This window comes from Ursus maritimus, unplaced genomic scaffold, assembly GCF_017311325.1.
Source record: "Ursus maritimus isolate PB19 unplaced genomic scaffold, ASM1731132v1 scaffold_30, whole genome shotgun sequence".
Classification (NCBI taxonomy): Eukaryota; Metazoa; Chordata; class Mammalia; order Carnivora; family Ursidae; genus Ursus; species Ursus maritimus.
The window spans coordinates 14816076-14834314 of NW_024425564.1; the positions used below are offsets into that span (position 1 = coordinate 14816076).

The window sequence follows — 18239 nt, forward strand, 5'->3', positions numbered from 1 at the left end:
CCCTGACCTGGTTTTCAAACCCTACCTTCCAAGTGGCTCCTCCTCATCTCAAGCTCTAAACATTGCAGAGCCTCAGGGCCTATTCCCCAGACCTCTCCTCTTTTCTGTCAACATTCCCTCCCTTGAAGATCTTGCCTCTTAATTTTAGATACCATCCATGTGTTGATTATCCTAATTTCTATTTCCTACCTGGACTTCTTCCCTGAACTCCATACTCACATATCCATCTGCCTACTTGACATCTTCACCTGGGCATTTAATAGACCTCTCAAATTTTAACATGCTCAAACAGAGCTCCTGATATTTCCACCAACCTGCTGTTGTCACTACTCTTTCTCTTCTCCATCAGCAACTCTGTCCTTCCAATTACACTCAGGACACAAAACTTCTGGTTTCCTCCTCATTTCCCACACCCTGTTTCTGATCTCCAAGACAATCTTCACTTCCACCTTCATATTTTATCTAGAATCTGACAATTCTTTGCTATCTCCATTGCTATCATTCTCATTCAAGCCATCCTTATCCTTTCAACATTACTGTAATAACCTTCAAACTTGTCTTTCTACTTGTTCTTGTTCTATTTTTTAAAAGATTTATTTATTTCTTTGAGAGAGAGAACAAGTAAGCAAGCAGGGGGAGGGGCAGAGGGGAGAGAATCTCAAGAAAACTCCATGCTAAGCATGGAGCCTGATGTGGGGCTTGATCTCACAATCCTGAGATCATGACCTGAGCCCAAATCGAGTCAGACTCTTGGGGCACCTTTGTGGCTCAGTTGGTTAAGCTGCTGACTCTTATTTCAGCTCAGGTGCTGATCTCAGGGTTGTGAGAGCAAGCCCTGCTTCGGGTGCCACACTCAGCGGGGAGTCTACTTGAGATTCTCTCTCCTTCTCCCTCTGCCCCTCCCCACCCCACATGCTCTTGCTCTAAAATAAATAAATCTTAAAAAAAAAAAAAGGCTCAGATGTTTAATCAACTGAACCATCCAGGTGCCCCTGTTCTTGTTCCTTTTAGTGTATTTTCAACTCAGCATCAAAAATGACCCCATTATAATTTAGAGCATGCTTCTCTTCTGCACAAAACCCTTCAATGACTCCATAATTCAGAGTAAAAGGCAAACTTCTTTAAATCACCTACAGAGCCTCACTTTGTCTCCCCTGCTCCCTACCTAACTTTTCTGACCTCATCCTCTATTTCTACTTTTTATTTTGTTCCTTTTCAGGCACCTCCTTGCCATGTGCCCATCTCTGAGCCTTTGTCCTTGCTTTTCCCTAAAATATCCTCATGGCTTCTTCCCTCACTTCCTTTAGTTATTTACTCAAATATCACCTTTGCACCTGGCCATCCATCTAATACCATGATCCACTCCCCATACATACATGCACATCTCCAATCCAACTTTGGTGCTCTTTTTTCTCTCTTAGCACTCACCACTAACATACTACATAGTTTCCTCATTCATTCATCTCCCCCACTACCATGTAAGCTCCACAAGGGTAGATACTTTTGATTTATTCACAACTGAGTCTTTAGTGTTTGCAAAAGGTGCTCTGTAAATATTTATTGAACGAATGAATGCCTTTTTGTATCACTTGTATCTACCATAAGATATTCTTATATCTAGTACCTGCTTAGCATACATTAGTCAGAAATGTTTGTTGAATGAATAGGGACCCCTTTCATCTTTTTTATAGGTATTTTAAAAATAAACAAGTTTTTTTTAAACAGTTTTAGTTTCAAAGCAAAATTAAGTGGAAAGAGCAGAATGCTCTTGCGTATTTTACCTCCCCCCGACCCAAAAGACACAGACTATCCTGCCATCAACATTCTGCACCAGTGTGGCATATGTGTTAATAATCAATCAACCAACACTGACAACAGTTTCATGCAAAGTTCATAGTTCACATCTGGTTTCACTTTTTGTTGTGCTTTTGTGGGTTTTGATAATATATAATGTATTCACCATTGTAGCATTATACAGAATAGTTTTGCTGCCCTAAAAATCCTGTGCTCCACCTCCCTGCAAACCTGACAACCCCTGATTTTTATTTTTACTGCCTCTATATTTTTGCCTTCTCCAGAATGTCATATAGTTGGAATCATGTATCATGTAGCTTTTTCAGATTAGCTTTCACCTAGAAATAATCATTTAAGCTTCCTTCATGCCTTTTCATGGCCTGATGGCTTTTTTTTTTAAGTGACTAATATTCCATTGTATGGATGGACAACTATTTTGCATATTCGCCTACTGAAGAACATCTTGGTTGACTTCCAAGTTTTATCAATTAGGAATAAATGTGCTATAAACATTCATGTCAGATTTTTGTGTAGATATAAGCTTTCAACTTACTTGGGTAAATACCAAGGCATGTGGTTTCTGGTCCATATGATATAATAAGATTATTTTCAGCTTTTAATGCCCAACTCTCTTCCAAAGTGGATGTACCAATCTGCACTCACACCAACAATGAATGAGAATTCCTCTTGCTCCACATCCTCACCAACATGTATCATCAGTGTTTTAGATTTTAGCCATTCTAATAGGTATGTAGTAGTATCTTGTTTCAAATTTACAATTCCCTAATGACCTATAATACTAAGCGCCTTTTCATGTGTTTGTCATCTATATGGTGAGGTGTCTGTTCAGATCTGTTGCCCATTTTCTAATTGGGTTGCTCCTTTTTTTATTGTTGAATTTTTAGTATATTTTGGATAACAATCTTTTATCAGATGTCTTGCAAATATTTTCTCCCAGCTTGTGGCTTCTTATTCTCTTGAAGCATACATTTGACCCTGAATACAAGGGTTAGAGGCACCCATCCCCACACAGTTGAAAACTGACATATAACTTTGACTCCCCAAAAAACTTTATTAAAAGCCTATTGTTGACTGGAAGTCTTACACTAACAGTCAATTTAACACATATTTTATGTCATATATATATACACACACACACACACACATATATATATATACTGTATTCTAACAAACTAGAGAAATGTAAATGTTCAAAATATCATGAGGAAAATACATTTACAGTACTCTACTGTATTTACCGAAAATATCCACCTATAAGTGGTCCCCTGCAGTTCAAATCCCTGATGTTCAGTGGTCAAGTGTGTATCTTTCAACAGTATGTAATCATGCTATGTATAATTTGCTTTCTCATATAACACTATGACATTTTCCATTTTGCTTGAGACTTCCCAATCACCATTCTAAAGGGCTGCATCAAATCGCATTTCTTCCTCCACAGCTCCACCGAGCGGATTTTAGTATGCCCACTTCACAGGTGAAGGGAGATAAGAGGATGGTAATTTGCCTAAGGCTGCAGGGTTGATAACGCAGAGAGCTCACAGTGGAAGTTGGGGGGAGTGGTGGAATCTACCAGTGCTTACCCCGAGGCCAAGCTGCTTCTCCCCAGCGGCGGCGTTTTCTAGGACGAGGTAACATATCCTCTTTTGGCCTCCCAGCTGACTTTAAAACAAAGTAAAGCCATGATCCTCTGGGTGACATCTCCGGAATTTAAAATCTGGGTGCAAGGCCCGGTTGGCCGCGGGGCAGGCGCTCTCCTCCTACCGGATTCCGGAGCCCGCGGAGGCGGAGCGAGCAGTCCACGCCCTCTCCCCGGCCCCAGCACCCTCACTCGATACCCAGAGGGCGCGGACATCGGACCGAGCCTCCCGGAGCGCGGCGGTCCTGGCGGGCCCACATCTGCAGGTGCGCCAGCCCGCCATCCCGCCATCCCGCCGCAAGGAGGGAGCCCGGGCCGCGCGGCCGGACGCGCACTGACCAGCGGGGCCCACAGAGCCGGGCGCGGAGAGCGCGCAGAGGAGCGGCCACTCTGTGGCTGTGCCTCCCCGAGCCCGACGAGCTCTGTGCCCGGAGACCCCCGCGGCAGGCTCGGGCGTCCGCCCCCTGCCTGTCCTGGCGAGGCTGTCGCGGCGTCGGAGTAATTCCGGACTCTCCCACCGCTGCTTGTTTCCTTCCTTACCCAGGCCTCGGGGAGTTTGCCGCGGAAACGAAAGTAAATAACTGGGTGCGTCTGCGCGGAGGAAGCGGCTACCACATCCAGGTTCGCCAGGGACCAGCTTCCAGGCAGGGGTGGGGTTTCCTGATTAGGCGGGCGGGCAGTGGGCGGGGACGGCGTTCACCGGAAGTCTAGCAGTGACTGGGCCTTTCGGTTGGTGGGCGGGGCTCGCGGAGGTGGGGAAGTTGAGCTGTGGGAAAGGCGTCGGTATTCCCGGAAGTAGGGCGGCAGGCTGGGCGCATGGAATTTCGCTGAGTCCGCTGCGGGACTGTCAAAATCCCAGCTGTGCTCCTTTCTCACCAGATGTTTCTCACCAGGTGTTAACTCCGTCCGAGGGCGCAGACCTACCCTCGGGCCAGGAGGACGGTGTGGCGTTGTTTCGTAGCAATGATGAGTTTTATTGCAGTATCATTAAGATAACGGTGGCGCAAGCTCTTGCCATAATAGGATTATGTACTGGTCCTGGGCTGGGACTGCTTACCAAGCCTTTGAAAGGGCTTTTACTCTTGCCCTTGGGGCCTCGCGCGCGCGGGTCGCAGAGGGAAAGCATTTTGCAAAGCATTTCCGCATAATCTTAATGTGAGCTGGCAAATGGAAGAGTCCACTGCCACAGCGATAGAAGGGATGCATGTCATAACAATAGGAGACGTCTTAGGTAGTCAGTGGCGTTTGCTTTTCCGAAGTACTGAAGAATCTCGTCAGGGTTTGAGGAGGTTAAGCTACATCCTCCTTTCCTAACATTTGACAAAACCCCACGGATGAAGAGCGGAGGCGGTTATTTCTTTGTCTTTTGCTAATCATTTGGCTCTTCCTCGCCCTAAGCTCTTTTTTATCTTGGACAAAGCCCGAGACTGTTACATTCAACCAACTTTTCAGAAGTCCTTTGGTCTTTAGACTATATTAATTCTTCCCTTGAATTACACCTGAGGAAATCGAGGCACAAGTAACCTTTGGAACGTAGAGTGACTTAGTCGTTGAGCTGCATTTTGTAAACACCAGGTAGGTGCCAGAGGAAGGAGGAAATTATAGTCGATTAAAAATGTGGGAAACTGCAGCTCTTCTAAACACAAAAAGTGAAGACTAAGTTTGTTTAATATTTAGGGTGTATCAGGCGCCTGAGTGGCTCCGCCGGTTGAGTCTCTGCCCTTGGCTCTGGTCATGATCCCAGAGTCCTGAGACCCAGTCCTGCACAGGGCTCCCTGCTCAGCGGGAAGACTGCTTCTCCCTCTGCCCCTCCCCCCTGCTCATGTGCGCTCTCTCTCTCTCAAAAAAATGAATAAAATATTTAAAAAAATAAATAAAACTTAGGGTGTATCATTACAGTTGTTGCCAATAAAACAGTAATAATGATTAACTTTAATTTTCATTTTCCTCTTCACTATATTGAGGCACAAAGATATGTTGCACTTTTTGGGGGGGCGGATAGGAGCAGAGGGAGGGAGGATCTTAAGCAGGCCCCACGTCTAGTGGAGCCCCATGCAGGGCTCATTCTCACAACCCTGAGATCATGACCTGAGCCAAAGAGTCAGGCCGCCAACCAACTCAGTCACCCAGGCTCCCCCAATATGTTGCACTTTTAAGAATGTAAATATTGGGGCGCCTGGGTGGCTCAGTCGTTAAGCGTCTGCCTTCGGCTCAGTGGTATCGAGCTCCACATCAGGCTCCTCCGCTGGGAGCCTGCCTCTTCCTCTCCCACTCCCCTTGCTTGTGTTCCCTCTCTCCCTGGCTGTCTCTCTCTGTCAAATAAATAAATAAAATCTTAAAATAAATAAATAAATAAAAATAAGTTTTAAAAAATGTAAATATTAATGAGAATCAAGAAAAATTCCTAAAATATCAACTTCCAAAATGGCAAACTACTATTTGGTGCTTATTAATCCATAATATGTTAATACCACCAATAGGATCTGGAATTTGAAAAAATATATATAGGTTCCCATGCTTTGGTTGTATGTTATACTCTGGCAAAAATGATTGACTGCATTAACCTGTAAAATACTGATTTTGAACCACATATTTTGTTATGTTTTTAGAATTTAGTCTGTGCATTCCCCATGTTTCTGACTGTAGCTTATTCATTTAATATAGGTGAGCAAGGCTGTAAGGTTGAGTCTTTGAACGTGATTTTAACAAGGATTATAGTTTGCTATCAAGAGAAGTTGCATGTGTTAGTGACTTGATAGTGGAAGTTTGAATGAAAAACAAAGGTTCAGTGCCAGGATCTGCCACTTTAGGTGAATCATTTAATTACAGATTTTAGTTTCTTTATTTCTAAATTGGAATGATAAGAATAAAACTTACTTCATGGGGTCATAATGTGTTAATGTATATGATAATGCCTGGTTGAACTCCTCCAGTCCTGTCCTTCGCTCTTCCTTTGGTTCTTCCTTACTCGGAGCTCTTGTTTATTTGGGGCAAAGCATTAAGCCATTATAATCAAAGAACCTTCGAGAAGTCCACATTGGATACTTGAAGTAAAATCAGAGTTCTATCAGCAGGGGAAAGGAAGGCGATGACAGGTAGGCAACTGATGTTTTCTGATTCTTGATGTATGATCATCATTGAAAAATTTAAAAAAATAGTCTTCTATCACTGAAAGGTAAGTATGAATATTTTTAAAGTTGTTTTAAAACTTTTTTAAATTAAAGTGTAACATAATCAGGGGCGCCTGGGTGGCACAGCGGTTAAGCGTCTGCCTTTGGCTCAGGGAGTGATCCCGGTGTTGTGGGATCGAGCCCCACATCAGGCTCCTCCGCTATGAGCCTGCTTCTTCCTCTCCCACTCCCCCTGCTTGTGTTCCCTCTCTCACTGGCTGTCTCTATCTCTGTTGAATAAATAAATAAAATCTTTAAAAAAAAAAAAGTGTAACATAATCAATGGGTAATGCACTTTTCATAGTTGTACAGCTTTATGAGGTATCACAAAATGAACATTACCCAGGTTAAGAAATAGAACATTGCCATCATCCCTGAAGCCTCTTGTGCCTCTGTCTTCTCATTCACTATCTCTTGTCTTCTATCTTATAGTAACCACTATCCTACCTGTTAATATCAGGAATTAATTCTGCCTTTGTTCGTGGTATTATTATTTATTATTTATTTGTATTTCCCCTAGTTTTATTGAGGTATAATTGACAAAATTGAATATAGATGTGAGTATTTTGATATGTAGACTTACCCTTCCTTAGAAGAAATTTTAGGAATTTATGAAATTTCTTGAAATTTTCGATTAATTTCAGTGGACAAAATTGGCTTTCCTGAGTCCCTGAATTAACATCTGTTTATGCAAAAAACATTAAGAAATCCCATTAAAATGGACACGATTACATTATTAGTTGAAATTAGTTATCATAAGATGATATAAGAGGGCAGTGTGCTTTCATTAATTACTCTGTAACGTGGCTTTATAGTGTTGTTTTCTGCCTGTCTACATTCAGTGTTTTTGTGACTGTTGGGTATCTAAACCACTCACAAGACCTTCCTAAGATATTCAGTGCTTATAAAGTTGAATTGTTCATGGGGAAAAAAAGGAGCAAAAGCAGTAAAAGCAAACGAAATCACTGGGAACCATGCAGGAGTAGCGTAAGATAAAGGTCAGACTAATCCAACAAACTGCCGGACTGAGAGCAGAACTGACTTGGGTCAGGAGCCAACTTCACAAAGTGCAGTGGAATCACCAGGAGGCCTCGTTCCTTGAGGTCCATCATGCTGACGGGAGGCACTGCAAATCCTGGTTGGTCCTGGCAAATTCCAGGAGACAAGACCTTGGCTGAAGGAGAGAGAGCAAGTAGAACTCCTCAAAAAAAAGTTGAAATCTTTAACTCGGATGGCATATTTTACAGTTAATAATGCCTTCCTATTTCTTTACACTGTCTGTGAACCTTTTTTAAAAGGTCATACACAGTAGTATTTTAGAAAACTTCTAGATGTAATTCAGAGTATGGATGGGCTGTGACTTATTCTCTCTTCTGTGTATGTAAATTGTTTTTATATGTTTTTGCTGTTCTGTGTAATGTTGCCAGGACTGTTGTAGTAAATAATCTGTCTCAGCATCTCTGATTTGATTAAAGAAATACTGAGTGAAGTAATTATTGTCTTTAAGAAATAAGTTTTATTATAAATGTAATTTATGCTTATTTTAGGAAATTTTGAAAATGTAAAAGTGTACAGAAGAAAGTAAAAATCACTGTACTATCCAAATATAGTCCTTGCTAACATATTGGTGTCTTCTGTCTTTTTTTTTTTTTCTGTGTGTGTATCTATATGTATATATAGCCATCTACCTGTAAATATATTTTTTATTTTTACCTATAATTTTGAATGGTTAGATGACATTCCATCTTTGAATGTCCTGTAATTCATTTAACTGTACCTTTATTTTTGGGCAACTAAGTATTTCTTTTTAAAAAATAATTATACGTTTAATGACCAACTAGGACACATGGAGTCTTCATGGTTTCCTATATATAATATCATGTCTTCTGCAAATAGAAACAGCTTAGCTTTTTTCTTTCCAATTTGGATACCTTTTATTTCTTTTTCTTGCCTAATTGCTCTGGCTAGGACTTCCAACATTATGTTGAGTACAAATGGCAAGAACAGGCATCCTGCCATATGTCCGGTTTTGTCCTAGGCACTACAGACAGTGTACAACATAGTTTCCTGCCTCCTGTGTGATTAATTAGAAATAGTTCTCAAATTACAGCTATCTTAACTGTTTCAAGGGAGAAATAAAGGGTGCTATGAAAATGTCTAACGGGAAAACCTAGGATGGCTTCCTTGAGGAAATGACATTTCATTGAGACCTGAAGGATGATGAGGATGGGTCAGGAGGACTGTTTCCTCAGACGGTTGTAGGGAAGAGTGGAACAAATTACTCTATCTCCCCCCACTCTGCCATTCTCACAAGAGTGGATCAGTAGAGAACTGCTGAGCAAAGGATCCCAGCTGCACACTGGCATTCTCAAAGTCCATTGAAATGGGAGAAATGTGGATAAATGTGCAGCTGGTCCAACCATAGCCAGAACCATTAAGCAAGCAACAAATCTGTTTTCCTTTTGGAAATGAGGAAATTGAGGCTTGTAAAGTTACACAAGTCATGGGGCTAACAAATTACAGAGCTAGAGTTCATATCCAAAAGAGAAAGGCCTGTCCTCTTCGACAGTAATACGATGCTGCTATCTCTCCTTCAATGCCTGCCTCAGAACCATCACCACCCTCTGCTTCTCATCTTCAAGCCCTTTATCTGGGCCTCCCCCACCCCCTGTCTACCCCATACATAGATGTGCTTCTTTCTAGAGGGTGATTCCTCTTGTTTGACAATGTCTCATGTTACAGAAATATGGTCCATAGTGGTGTCTACTGTGCTGATATGTGAGCTTTGTTGGAGTGACATGGTCTGCCCACAGCCTTTGTACAAGGTGCAGGTGGTATCCTGAGCCAGAGTGCCACAGGCCACAACACAAGACCACTATCAGGCCATGCATTTTCAGAAATCCCTCAGGTACTTTTCTTTTTAAACTTCCTGCCTCACATTATTTTATTATGAAAAATTTCAAAGTGAAAAGTTCAAAAGATTTTATCATACTCAATAGTGAAAAGCTAAAGGCTTTTTCTCTAAGATCAGGAACAGGACAAGGATGCCCACTCTTGCCACTTTTATTCAACATAATATTGGGAGTCGGGGTGCCTGGGTGTCTCAGTCAGTTAAGCGTCTGCCTTTGGCTCAGGTGGTGATCCCAGAGTTCTGGGGTCAAGCCCCGCATGGGGCTCCCTGCTCAGTGGGGAGTCTGCTTCGCCCTCTCCCTCGCCTGCTGCACCCCTTACTTGTACTCTCTCTCTCTCTCTGTCAAATAAATAAATAAAATCTTTTAAAAAATGTTTAAAAAAACCATAATATTGGAAGTCATAGCCACAACAGTTAGGCAAGAAAAAGAAATAAAAGGCATCCAGATTGGAAAGAAAAAAGCAAAGCTGTCACTATTTGCAGAAGATATGATAATATATATAGGAAACCATGAAGATTCCATCAAAAAACTATTAGAATAAGTGATTTGGGTAATGTTAAAGGGTACAAAATCAATATACAAAAATCTGTTGTGTTTCTATACACTAATAATGTATAGAGAAATTAGGAAAATAGTTCTGTTTACAGTTGCATCAAAGGAAAAAAAAAGGGGGCCTAGGAATAAAGTTAGCTGAGGAGGTGAAAGATCTGTGTACTGAAAACTACAAGATACTAAGGAAAGAAATTGAAGAAGACACAAATAAGTGGAGAGATAGTCCATGCTTGTGGATTGGAAGAATTAATATTATTAAAATGTCCATACTACCCAAACCAATATACAGATTGAAAGCAATCTCTGTTAACATTCCAATGGCATTTTTCACAGAAATAGAACAGACAGTCCTAAAATATGTATGGAACCACAAAAGACCCTGAATCAGCAAAGCAATCTTGAGAAAGAAGAACAAAACTGGAGGCATCATACTCCCTGATTTCAGACTTTATTACAATGCTGTGGTAATTAAAATAGTGTGGTGTTGGCATGAAAAGAGACCCATAGATCAGCGGAACAGAATAGAGAGCCCAGAAATAAACTTACACGTGTGGTCATTTAATTTACGACAGATAAGCCAAGAATATGCAATGGGAAAAAGACAATCCGTTCAAGAAATAGTGTTGGGAAAATTGGACAGCCACATACAAAAGAATGAAACTGGACCACTATCTTACACCATACAAAGAAATTAATTCGAAATGGGTTAAAGACTTGAATGTAACATCTGAAACCATAGAACTTCTAGAAGAAACCACAGGCAGTAAGCTCCTTAACACAGGTGTTGGCAATGATTTTTTGAATCTGACACCAAAAATAAAAGCAACGAAAGGAAAAATAAACAAGTGGGACTACATCAAATGAAAAAGCTTCTTTGCAGTAAAGGACACCATCAACAAAATGAAAAGGCAACCTACTGAATGGGAGAAAATATTTGCAAATCATATATCTGTTAAGAGCTTAATATCCAAAATATATAAAGAACTCATACAACTTCATAGCAAAAAAAAAAAAAAAAATTCAACTAAAAAATTAGCAGAAGATCCAAATAGACATTTCTCCAAAGAAGACATACAGATGGCCAACAGACACATGAAAAGATGGTCAGCATCACTCATCATCAGGGAAATGCAAACAAAACCACAATGAGATAGAACGTCACATCTCTTAGAACTGCTGTTATCATACAGACAAGATAACAAGTGCTGGCAAGGATGTGGAGAAAAGGGAAACTGTATGGTGTTGGTGAGAATGTGAATTGTTTCAGCCACTGTGGAAACAGTATGAAGTTTCCTCAAAAAATTCTGAGTATTTACTCAAAGAAAACAAAAACACGAACTCAAAAAGACATACGCACTCCTATGTTCATAGCAGCATTAATTACAATAGCCAAGATATGGAAATATCTTAAAAGTCCATCAGTAGATGAATGAAGATGTGATTTATATATATATTATTCAGCTGTAAAAAAAGAAGGAAATCTTGCTATTTGTGACAACATAGATGGACCTTGAGGGCATTATGCTAAGTGAAATGTCAGAAAGACAAATACTGCATGATCTCACTTGTATGTGGAATCTTAAAAAAAAAAAAAGCAGCTCATACATCCAGGGAACAGATTGGGGGTTGCCAGAGGCAGGGGCTGGGAGGAATGGATGAAGGTGGTCAAAAAGTTTTAAAAAATTAAAAAATCACGAGCTACGAAAGGCAATGTAGTATTCTGGATTGGATCCTAGAACAGAAAAGTGCATTCATGAAAAACTGGGTAATATCAGAATCAAGTAGGGTGTTTAAGTTAATAGTAATGTACAGTGTCGGTTTCTTAGTGTTGACATATGTACTGTTAGAAACTGGGTGAGGAATATATGGGAAAAAAATAAATAAAAATAGAAATGTAGCAACAAATTTAAAAAAATTTTACAGTGAACTTTTTTGTGTCTACTGTCAATATTATTTTATTTGGCCTGCTTTATCACAGAGTATCTGTTTACCGCATTCTTTATCCACTAGTCTGTCTGCAAAGTAAATTGTAGATATCAGTACCCTTCCTTCTAAATATTTTCAGCATGCACACCATTAACTAGAGTTCGGTATGTTTACAAATTTTTCTTTTGATGCAAGATTTGCCCACAGCACATTTGCTGAGTATTGACACAAGCTTATGCCTGTGTAACCCTAACCCCCACCAAGATGGTAGAGCATTACCATCACACCAGAAAGTTTCCTCATGTCCAAACCATGCAGTCCTCACCCTGTCCCTGGGCAACCTGTCCCTGGAAAAGTGCTCCTTTTCCAACAGAGATTACTTTGTTTGAGCATGTAGCATAGATGGCGTTATACAGCAGGTGTTCTCTTGTACTAGGCTCCTTTATTTAGCAGCTTTTGTGACTCATGCACCTTGTTGTGTGTATTGGCAGTTCAGTGCTTTTTATTGATGATCCATTGTATGAATGTACAATCCTTTTTTTTTTTTTTTTTGCACCTTGTTGTGTGTATTGGCAGTTCAGTGCTTTTTATTGATGATCCATTGTATGAATGTACAATCCTTTTTTTTTTTTTTTTTTTATCCAGTCTCCTATGGATGCATTACTGTTTCCAGTTTGGGGCTATCATGAATAAAGCTGCTGTGAACATCATAGAAGTCTTTGGGGACATACATTTTCATTTCTTTTGGGATTCGAATTGCTTGGCCATAGTTTAGGTATATTTTTAGTTTTATAAGAAACCTCCAGACCTTTTCTCAAAGTGCTTGTACCAGTTTATATTCCCACTCACAATGTATGAGAATTCCAGTTGTTTCTTATCTTCCCCAGTATTTGGTGGTGTCAGCCTTTTTAATTGTGGATATTCTGATAGGTGATAATGGTATCTCATTATGGTCCCCCATGGGTTTTTATTCTTCAGTTTGGGGAAAATGAATGGAAGAAGGGAAGAAGGAGAAGCAAACAGTTCTGAGATTGTGTACACTGTAGACTTCATAGCACTTATGTCCAAATTCCCCAAATCCTCATCCTTTTTACACCTTTCTATTCTTTTTAGATAATGCATTGGTCTTTTTATATTCTTCAAATTCATTATTTTTGTTCACAATTACTTAAAACCTGTTATTTTCTGAGAGTATTCAGTAGTTTAATTACCTGAAATTCTTTGGTGTCTCATATTGCTGTTGTATCTGCTGGGTTTTGTTCATGTTGAACTTTTTCCTTTGTGTTTTGTAATTTTGGAACAGGAGCTAATGTGAAGTTAGACTTTATTTGTGGGAATTCTGTCTGGTCTTCCTTGGCAGTGTTTGTTTGCTTTACCCTTAACTCGGCGATATCATCAGCCTGTAGCCTTGCCATTTGTGACAATTCTTTTAAAAAAAGGAATTTTTAGGGGCGCCTGGGTGGCACAGCGGTTAAGCGTCTGCCTTCGGCTCAGGGCGTGATCCCGGCGTTCTGGGATCGAGCCCCACATCAGGCTCCTCCGCTAGGAGCCTGCTTCTTCCTCTCCCACTCCCCCTGCTTGTGTTCACTCTCTCGCTGGCTGTCTCTATCTCTGTCGAATGAATAAATAAATAAAATCTTTAAAAAAAAAAAAAGGAATTTTTAAAAATTCTTAGTTTGGACAATTTTGGCCATAGGAGGAGTATAAATTCGAAGCCCAAATCTATGTGAGGATAGGCCCAAGGTTATAAATTCACTTCAAGACTTTTTTTTTACACCACATGTCCTAAGACAAGCAATTTCCTTTGCTAGTGGACTAGCTTTTTCCCTGTCCAGCCTTTCATTGATGAGTGCCATGTTCGGGGAGGGGTGGGGGAGTCTCTGTTTCAAACATCTTTTCTTGCATGCCATGATCTCGTCTCCTGTCCCTGGCTGCATTAAACCTTGACCTTTGGATGTCAAGATTGGCCATGCACAACAGGGCCACTGTCTTAGTTCAGCTGCTATAACAAATTATTGACTGGGGGGCTTAAACAGTGGACATTTATTTCTCACAGTTCTGGAGGCTGGAAGTCCCATATCGAGGTGCCAGTAGATTCAGTGTCTGGTGAGGGCATGTGTCCTGGTTTGCAGATGACTGTCCTCTTCTTGTATCCTCACATAGTGGAGAGAGAGAGGGAGAGAGAGAAAGAGAGCTCTTACATCTTTTATAAGGACCCTAATGAGGCTTTCACTTTTATGACCCAATTACCTCCCAAAGACCCCACTTCCTAATATTATCACAGTGGAGTTAGAGCTTCAGCAAACGAAGTTGGGTGACACAAACATTCGGTCCATTGCCGCCACCATGTGGGCCACTGCCCCGGGGTCCAGTGCCTAATCTTTTCTTTTTAGTCTCTGTAGTTAATTTTCCTTTCTCTTGGGCCTATCCGTGCATTTGAATGGGTGTTTGTGTTACGTTATCCCACACAGATAGGTCTTTTGCAGCAGGAGATTTTAAAATGTTTCTAGTCCTCTGTGTTGCTGTTGTATCTGCTGGATGGAAGTTTAAGGGAATAAAACTTGTGGTTTTCTATGATCTTGGAAAATATGACAAACAGTTCATCTTACGAACTATGTATATCCTCAAAAAAAAAAAAAATTAAGGCACACCAAGCACATGGTGGAACTTTACATGTTTTTGAATAATGACTTTTTGCCCTGAGATGTCCTCTTGGTTTTGTTTTGTTTTACAGGGCGCAGCTCTGAGGGGGAAAACGTGGTACATTTCTGGCCATTCTGAGGAGTCACAAGGACACCAGCCATGTCCTTGGATGACATTAAGATGAAATCTAGTGACTTTTTGGAAAAGGAGCATCTGGACAGCGGGGGCTTCGGAAAGGTGTCTTTGTGTTTACACAGATCCCATGGACTCGTGATCCTGAAAAAGGTGTACACCGGGCCCAAACGCACTGAGTGAGTTGGGAGTAGAGGCAGGTGGGCCAAATTAGGGGCTGGCGGTGGGAAGAATTACTGTGGCGGTTCAGGGCAGGGCAGTGATAAGCATGGCCCAGGCGTTAGAAGGAGACAGACTGCGGTGTGTCCGCGGGCGCACTTTCTGTCCAGTAACCCTGCGAGCTGGTTATTATTGTCCCCGTACCGCTGAATGAGGATTCAGAGCGACCAAAGCTCACAGCTAGTAGACAGTGGAAGAGAAGCGAAGGGAAGGAATGAGAGAAAGGGAAGGAGATGAGGGAGGGAGGCAACGAGAAGACAGAGGGAGGGGTCCTTGAGAGACTTGGGTACCTGCTGCACTGTTTGGGGGGCGGGGGCCAGCCCTACGTATAGGAAAAAAAAAGCTAGCCCATTAATTAGAGGTTCGAGAAGCCCTCTCTTTAAAGCAGTTGGTGGACTTGTTTTACTTCCCTCTCTTCTTGCCAGAGTGGCTACCCAGAGAGGCTGCATTTTCTGGCATGCCATCTCACGCAGCCCTTTGTTCGGCTGCGTCTCGTTGCGGCTCTTCGGGTACTTTGCATTCATTCGTTCACTGCTCTGATGTGTCTTGAGCGCTCGCTGCCCATCCGGGCCAGGAACGAGAAGCTCCTGTGCCTGCGGACGCCCGTGCTCTGGGCCTGGGAGAGATCAGTGCACGCACGGGCGGCAGCACCAGCACGGGATGCGTTTCTCGGGGGCACAAGGCACGAGCGCGCTAACTCCGCGCATCTTCTCAGCGCCTTTCCGTCCCGCAGGTACAACGAGTCCCTGCTTGAGGAGGGCAAGATGATGCACAGGCTGAGACACAGTCGGGTGGTGAAGCTCCTGGGCGTCATCATAGAAGAAGGGAACTACTCCCTGGTGATGGAGTACATGGAGAAGGGCAACCTCATGCACGTTCTGAAGGCGGAGGTAACGAGGGCTCGCGGCGCGCTGGCCCCACACCGCCGCCCGGGCGCGGCTCGTCCGTGATGCTTCTCGCCGCTGTGTTGGTTCTTTTGCAGCTTGTGGGTGTCAAATGACCCCCTTGTGAGTTGCTACATAGTTTGGATTTTCTGAAGTCAGCCCCTGGTGAGAATGTGTGGATTTCCGCTGCCCAGAAGGTGGCCTTGCCTCGCTGTCGGTCCTCGCCGACCGCTGTCTGTGCCGCCCGCTAGGGGAGGTCCCCCCGTGTCCCCGTGCTGTAGCTAGCTTTGGTCAGCCGGTCCAGCAGCCACAGTGCAGGGACAGCCACTGTCTTCCTGAAGCCCGCCGTCTGACCTGAGGCCTATGCCTCCTGGGTCACCATGAGCAGACTGGAGGATGTAGGCTCGACACCGCTGTATGTGGAGACGGAATATTCATGATTGCTCTTTGATACCACTTGAGAAACGTAGAGGCCAAATATAGAGCATTAGAGGCAACAACACTGGATAAGTAAGACTTAAAATAAGAAAAGAAAAAAGTTTATGAAAACCACATCGCTTTACTAAAGCGTTTTTTTAGAGTTTATCTACCTATTAGAGCAAGGCCTGGTGCTGGCTGTTCAGGAGGCAATGGCAAATAGGACACAGACGCGGACCTCCCACGGACAGCTAAGGAGGGAACGGTAGGGCATAATGGTGTTTGGGTAGACATTTCCCAGCGTGCTGTTGGGAACAGAGGCATTCACTTCAGTGTGGAATAGATAAGAAGGGCTTCCAGAAGGAGGATGCTTAAGCCAAAGCCTGAAGGACAAGCAGAGAATCGGGAAATATGTGTTCCAGGTGAGAGAATGGCAAAGGAAAGAGAATATGCCAAATTTAGGACACTGCAAATAACTAGATTTGGCCAAAGCGTAGATTGCATGTGGGAGTGGTGGGCTGTGGCAGTCTGTAAGGCAAATATCCCCCCCCATCTTCTCCCTCCCCCTACCACTGCCTGAGGTTATGCCCGTTCTTCAGTTCTTCTAAGCCCCAGACATCTCCCGCAGACACCTGTGGGAAGGGGAAGAGATGTTCACCTATACACATTGTGTTATAATTGAATGAGATTGCTCTTCTCGCCAGAACTAGCTTAGACCAGCTGCTGCATAAGTAAATAGGCATTTTGATTGGGAGATAAATCCTGTGCGACAAGAGGCGTTCTGCTGATCAGGTGAAGATAAGGTGGACTAGTTTGGGCTCCAGAAGAATTCAGGAGGATGTAAGGGAGAAAAGCAGAGAGGGGAAGGAGAAGGGCATTTCCTTGGCTTGCTCAGAATTTTTTCCTACGTCCAAAGTATACCCAGGAAGAAGGGAAAATCTCGGCTCTTTCTTGGGTGGTGGTGATCAGGTTACCAACTCAACTACATGATGGGTTTTATTTTTTATTTTTTATTTTTATTTTTTTTAAAGATTTTATGTATTTATTCGACAGAGATAGAGACAGCCAGCGTGAGAGGGAACACAAGCAGGGGGAATGGGAGAGGAAGAAGCAGGCTCATAGCAGAAGAGCCCGATGTGGGGCTCGATCCCAGATCACCGGGATCACGCCCTGAGCCGAAGGCAGACGCTCAACTGCTATGCCACCCAGGCGCCCCTACATGATGGGTTTTAAATATGGTTTGGGGGGTTGACTTGGGATTCTGACTTCCATCATTTAAATTTTTGTCCTGTTTACCAACAACCAAGCTATACATACATTTTTAGGAAACAGCCTGTTTGTAAACTAGAGACCGCACAGACACACAACGGTTTACATTTTTCGGTGTTAAGCAACACTGATGGTTTGGAATTCTCTATATTAACGTTGGTATTTATGTAACTAGAATACAATTGTTAAGTAAGAATGACTTGTGAATTTACAAAGACCTGCCGAAGTATCCGATACCAAATTACCAAATAGCTACTAACTTCACTCCAGCATTGTTCTAACATCATGATCTCTCACGGGTTAATCTTTACGTGTCTGTGATCAGTGTGAGCACACTGAGAATCTCTTGAGTCCTTTTCTCAGTATTATTTCATATCCACACTTCTGTGACAGCGTTCATCTATTTAGTATATAGTAGCATATATCCACGCACTGTAGAAAATGCCTGTTTTTTGTTTATTTGTTTTTCCCTTCATTCAACAGTTCTAGGCAGTTCTAGGCTGTGCTCGGTGTAAGGATGCATATTACAATCCTCCTCCTCCTCATGTTCTCTCAAGGGGCTTAATTTTAAGGCATTTTAATATATTACCGTATTGGCATGAAAGTTTTATTTTTACGTGAAAGAACACGAAAGGGCTCCTTTTACAGCGATGGCAGTGCTGCA

The 18239-nt window shown here is 42.4% G+C and overlaps 1 protein-coding gene across 1 annotated transcript in view; it reads left to right on the top strand.

Annotated features, from left to right (window-relative positions):
- The first annotated feature begins 2786 nt into the window (after positions 1-2786).
- RIPK1 (receptor interacting serine/threonine kinase 1) overlaps positions 2787-18239 on the top strand; it is a 40094-nt gene continuing 24641 nt past the window's right edge. Inside the window, exons 1-3 of the mRNA XM_008692863.2 lie at positions 2787-4072; positions 14746-14965; positions 15739-15895. Of these exons, the coding sequence (XP_008691085.1) occupies positions 14814-14965; positions 15739-15895 (309 nt within the window). The 5' untranslated portion in view covers positions 2787-4072; positions 14746-14813. The remainder of the gene's footprint in view (positions 4073-14745; positions 14966-15738; positions 15896-18239) is intronic.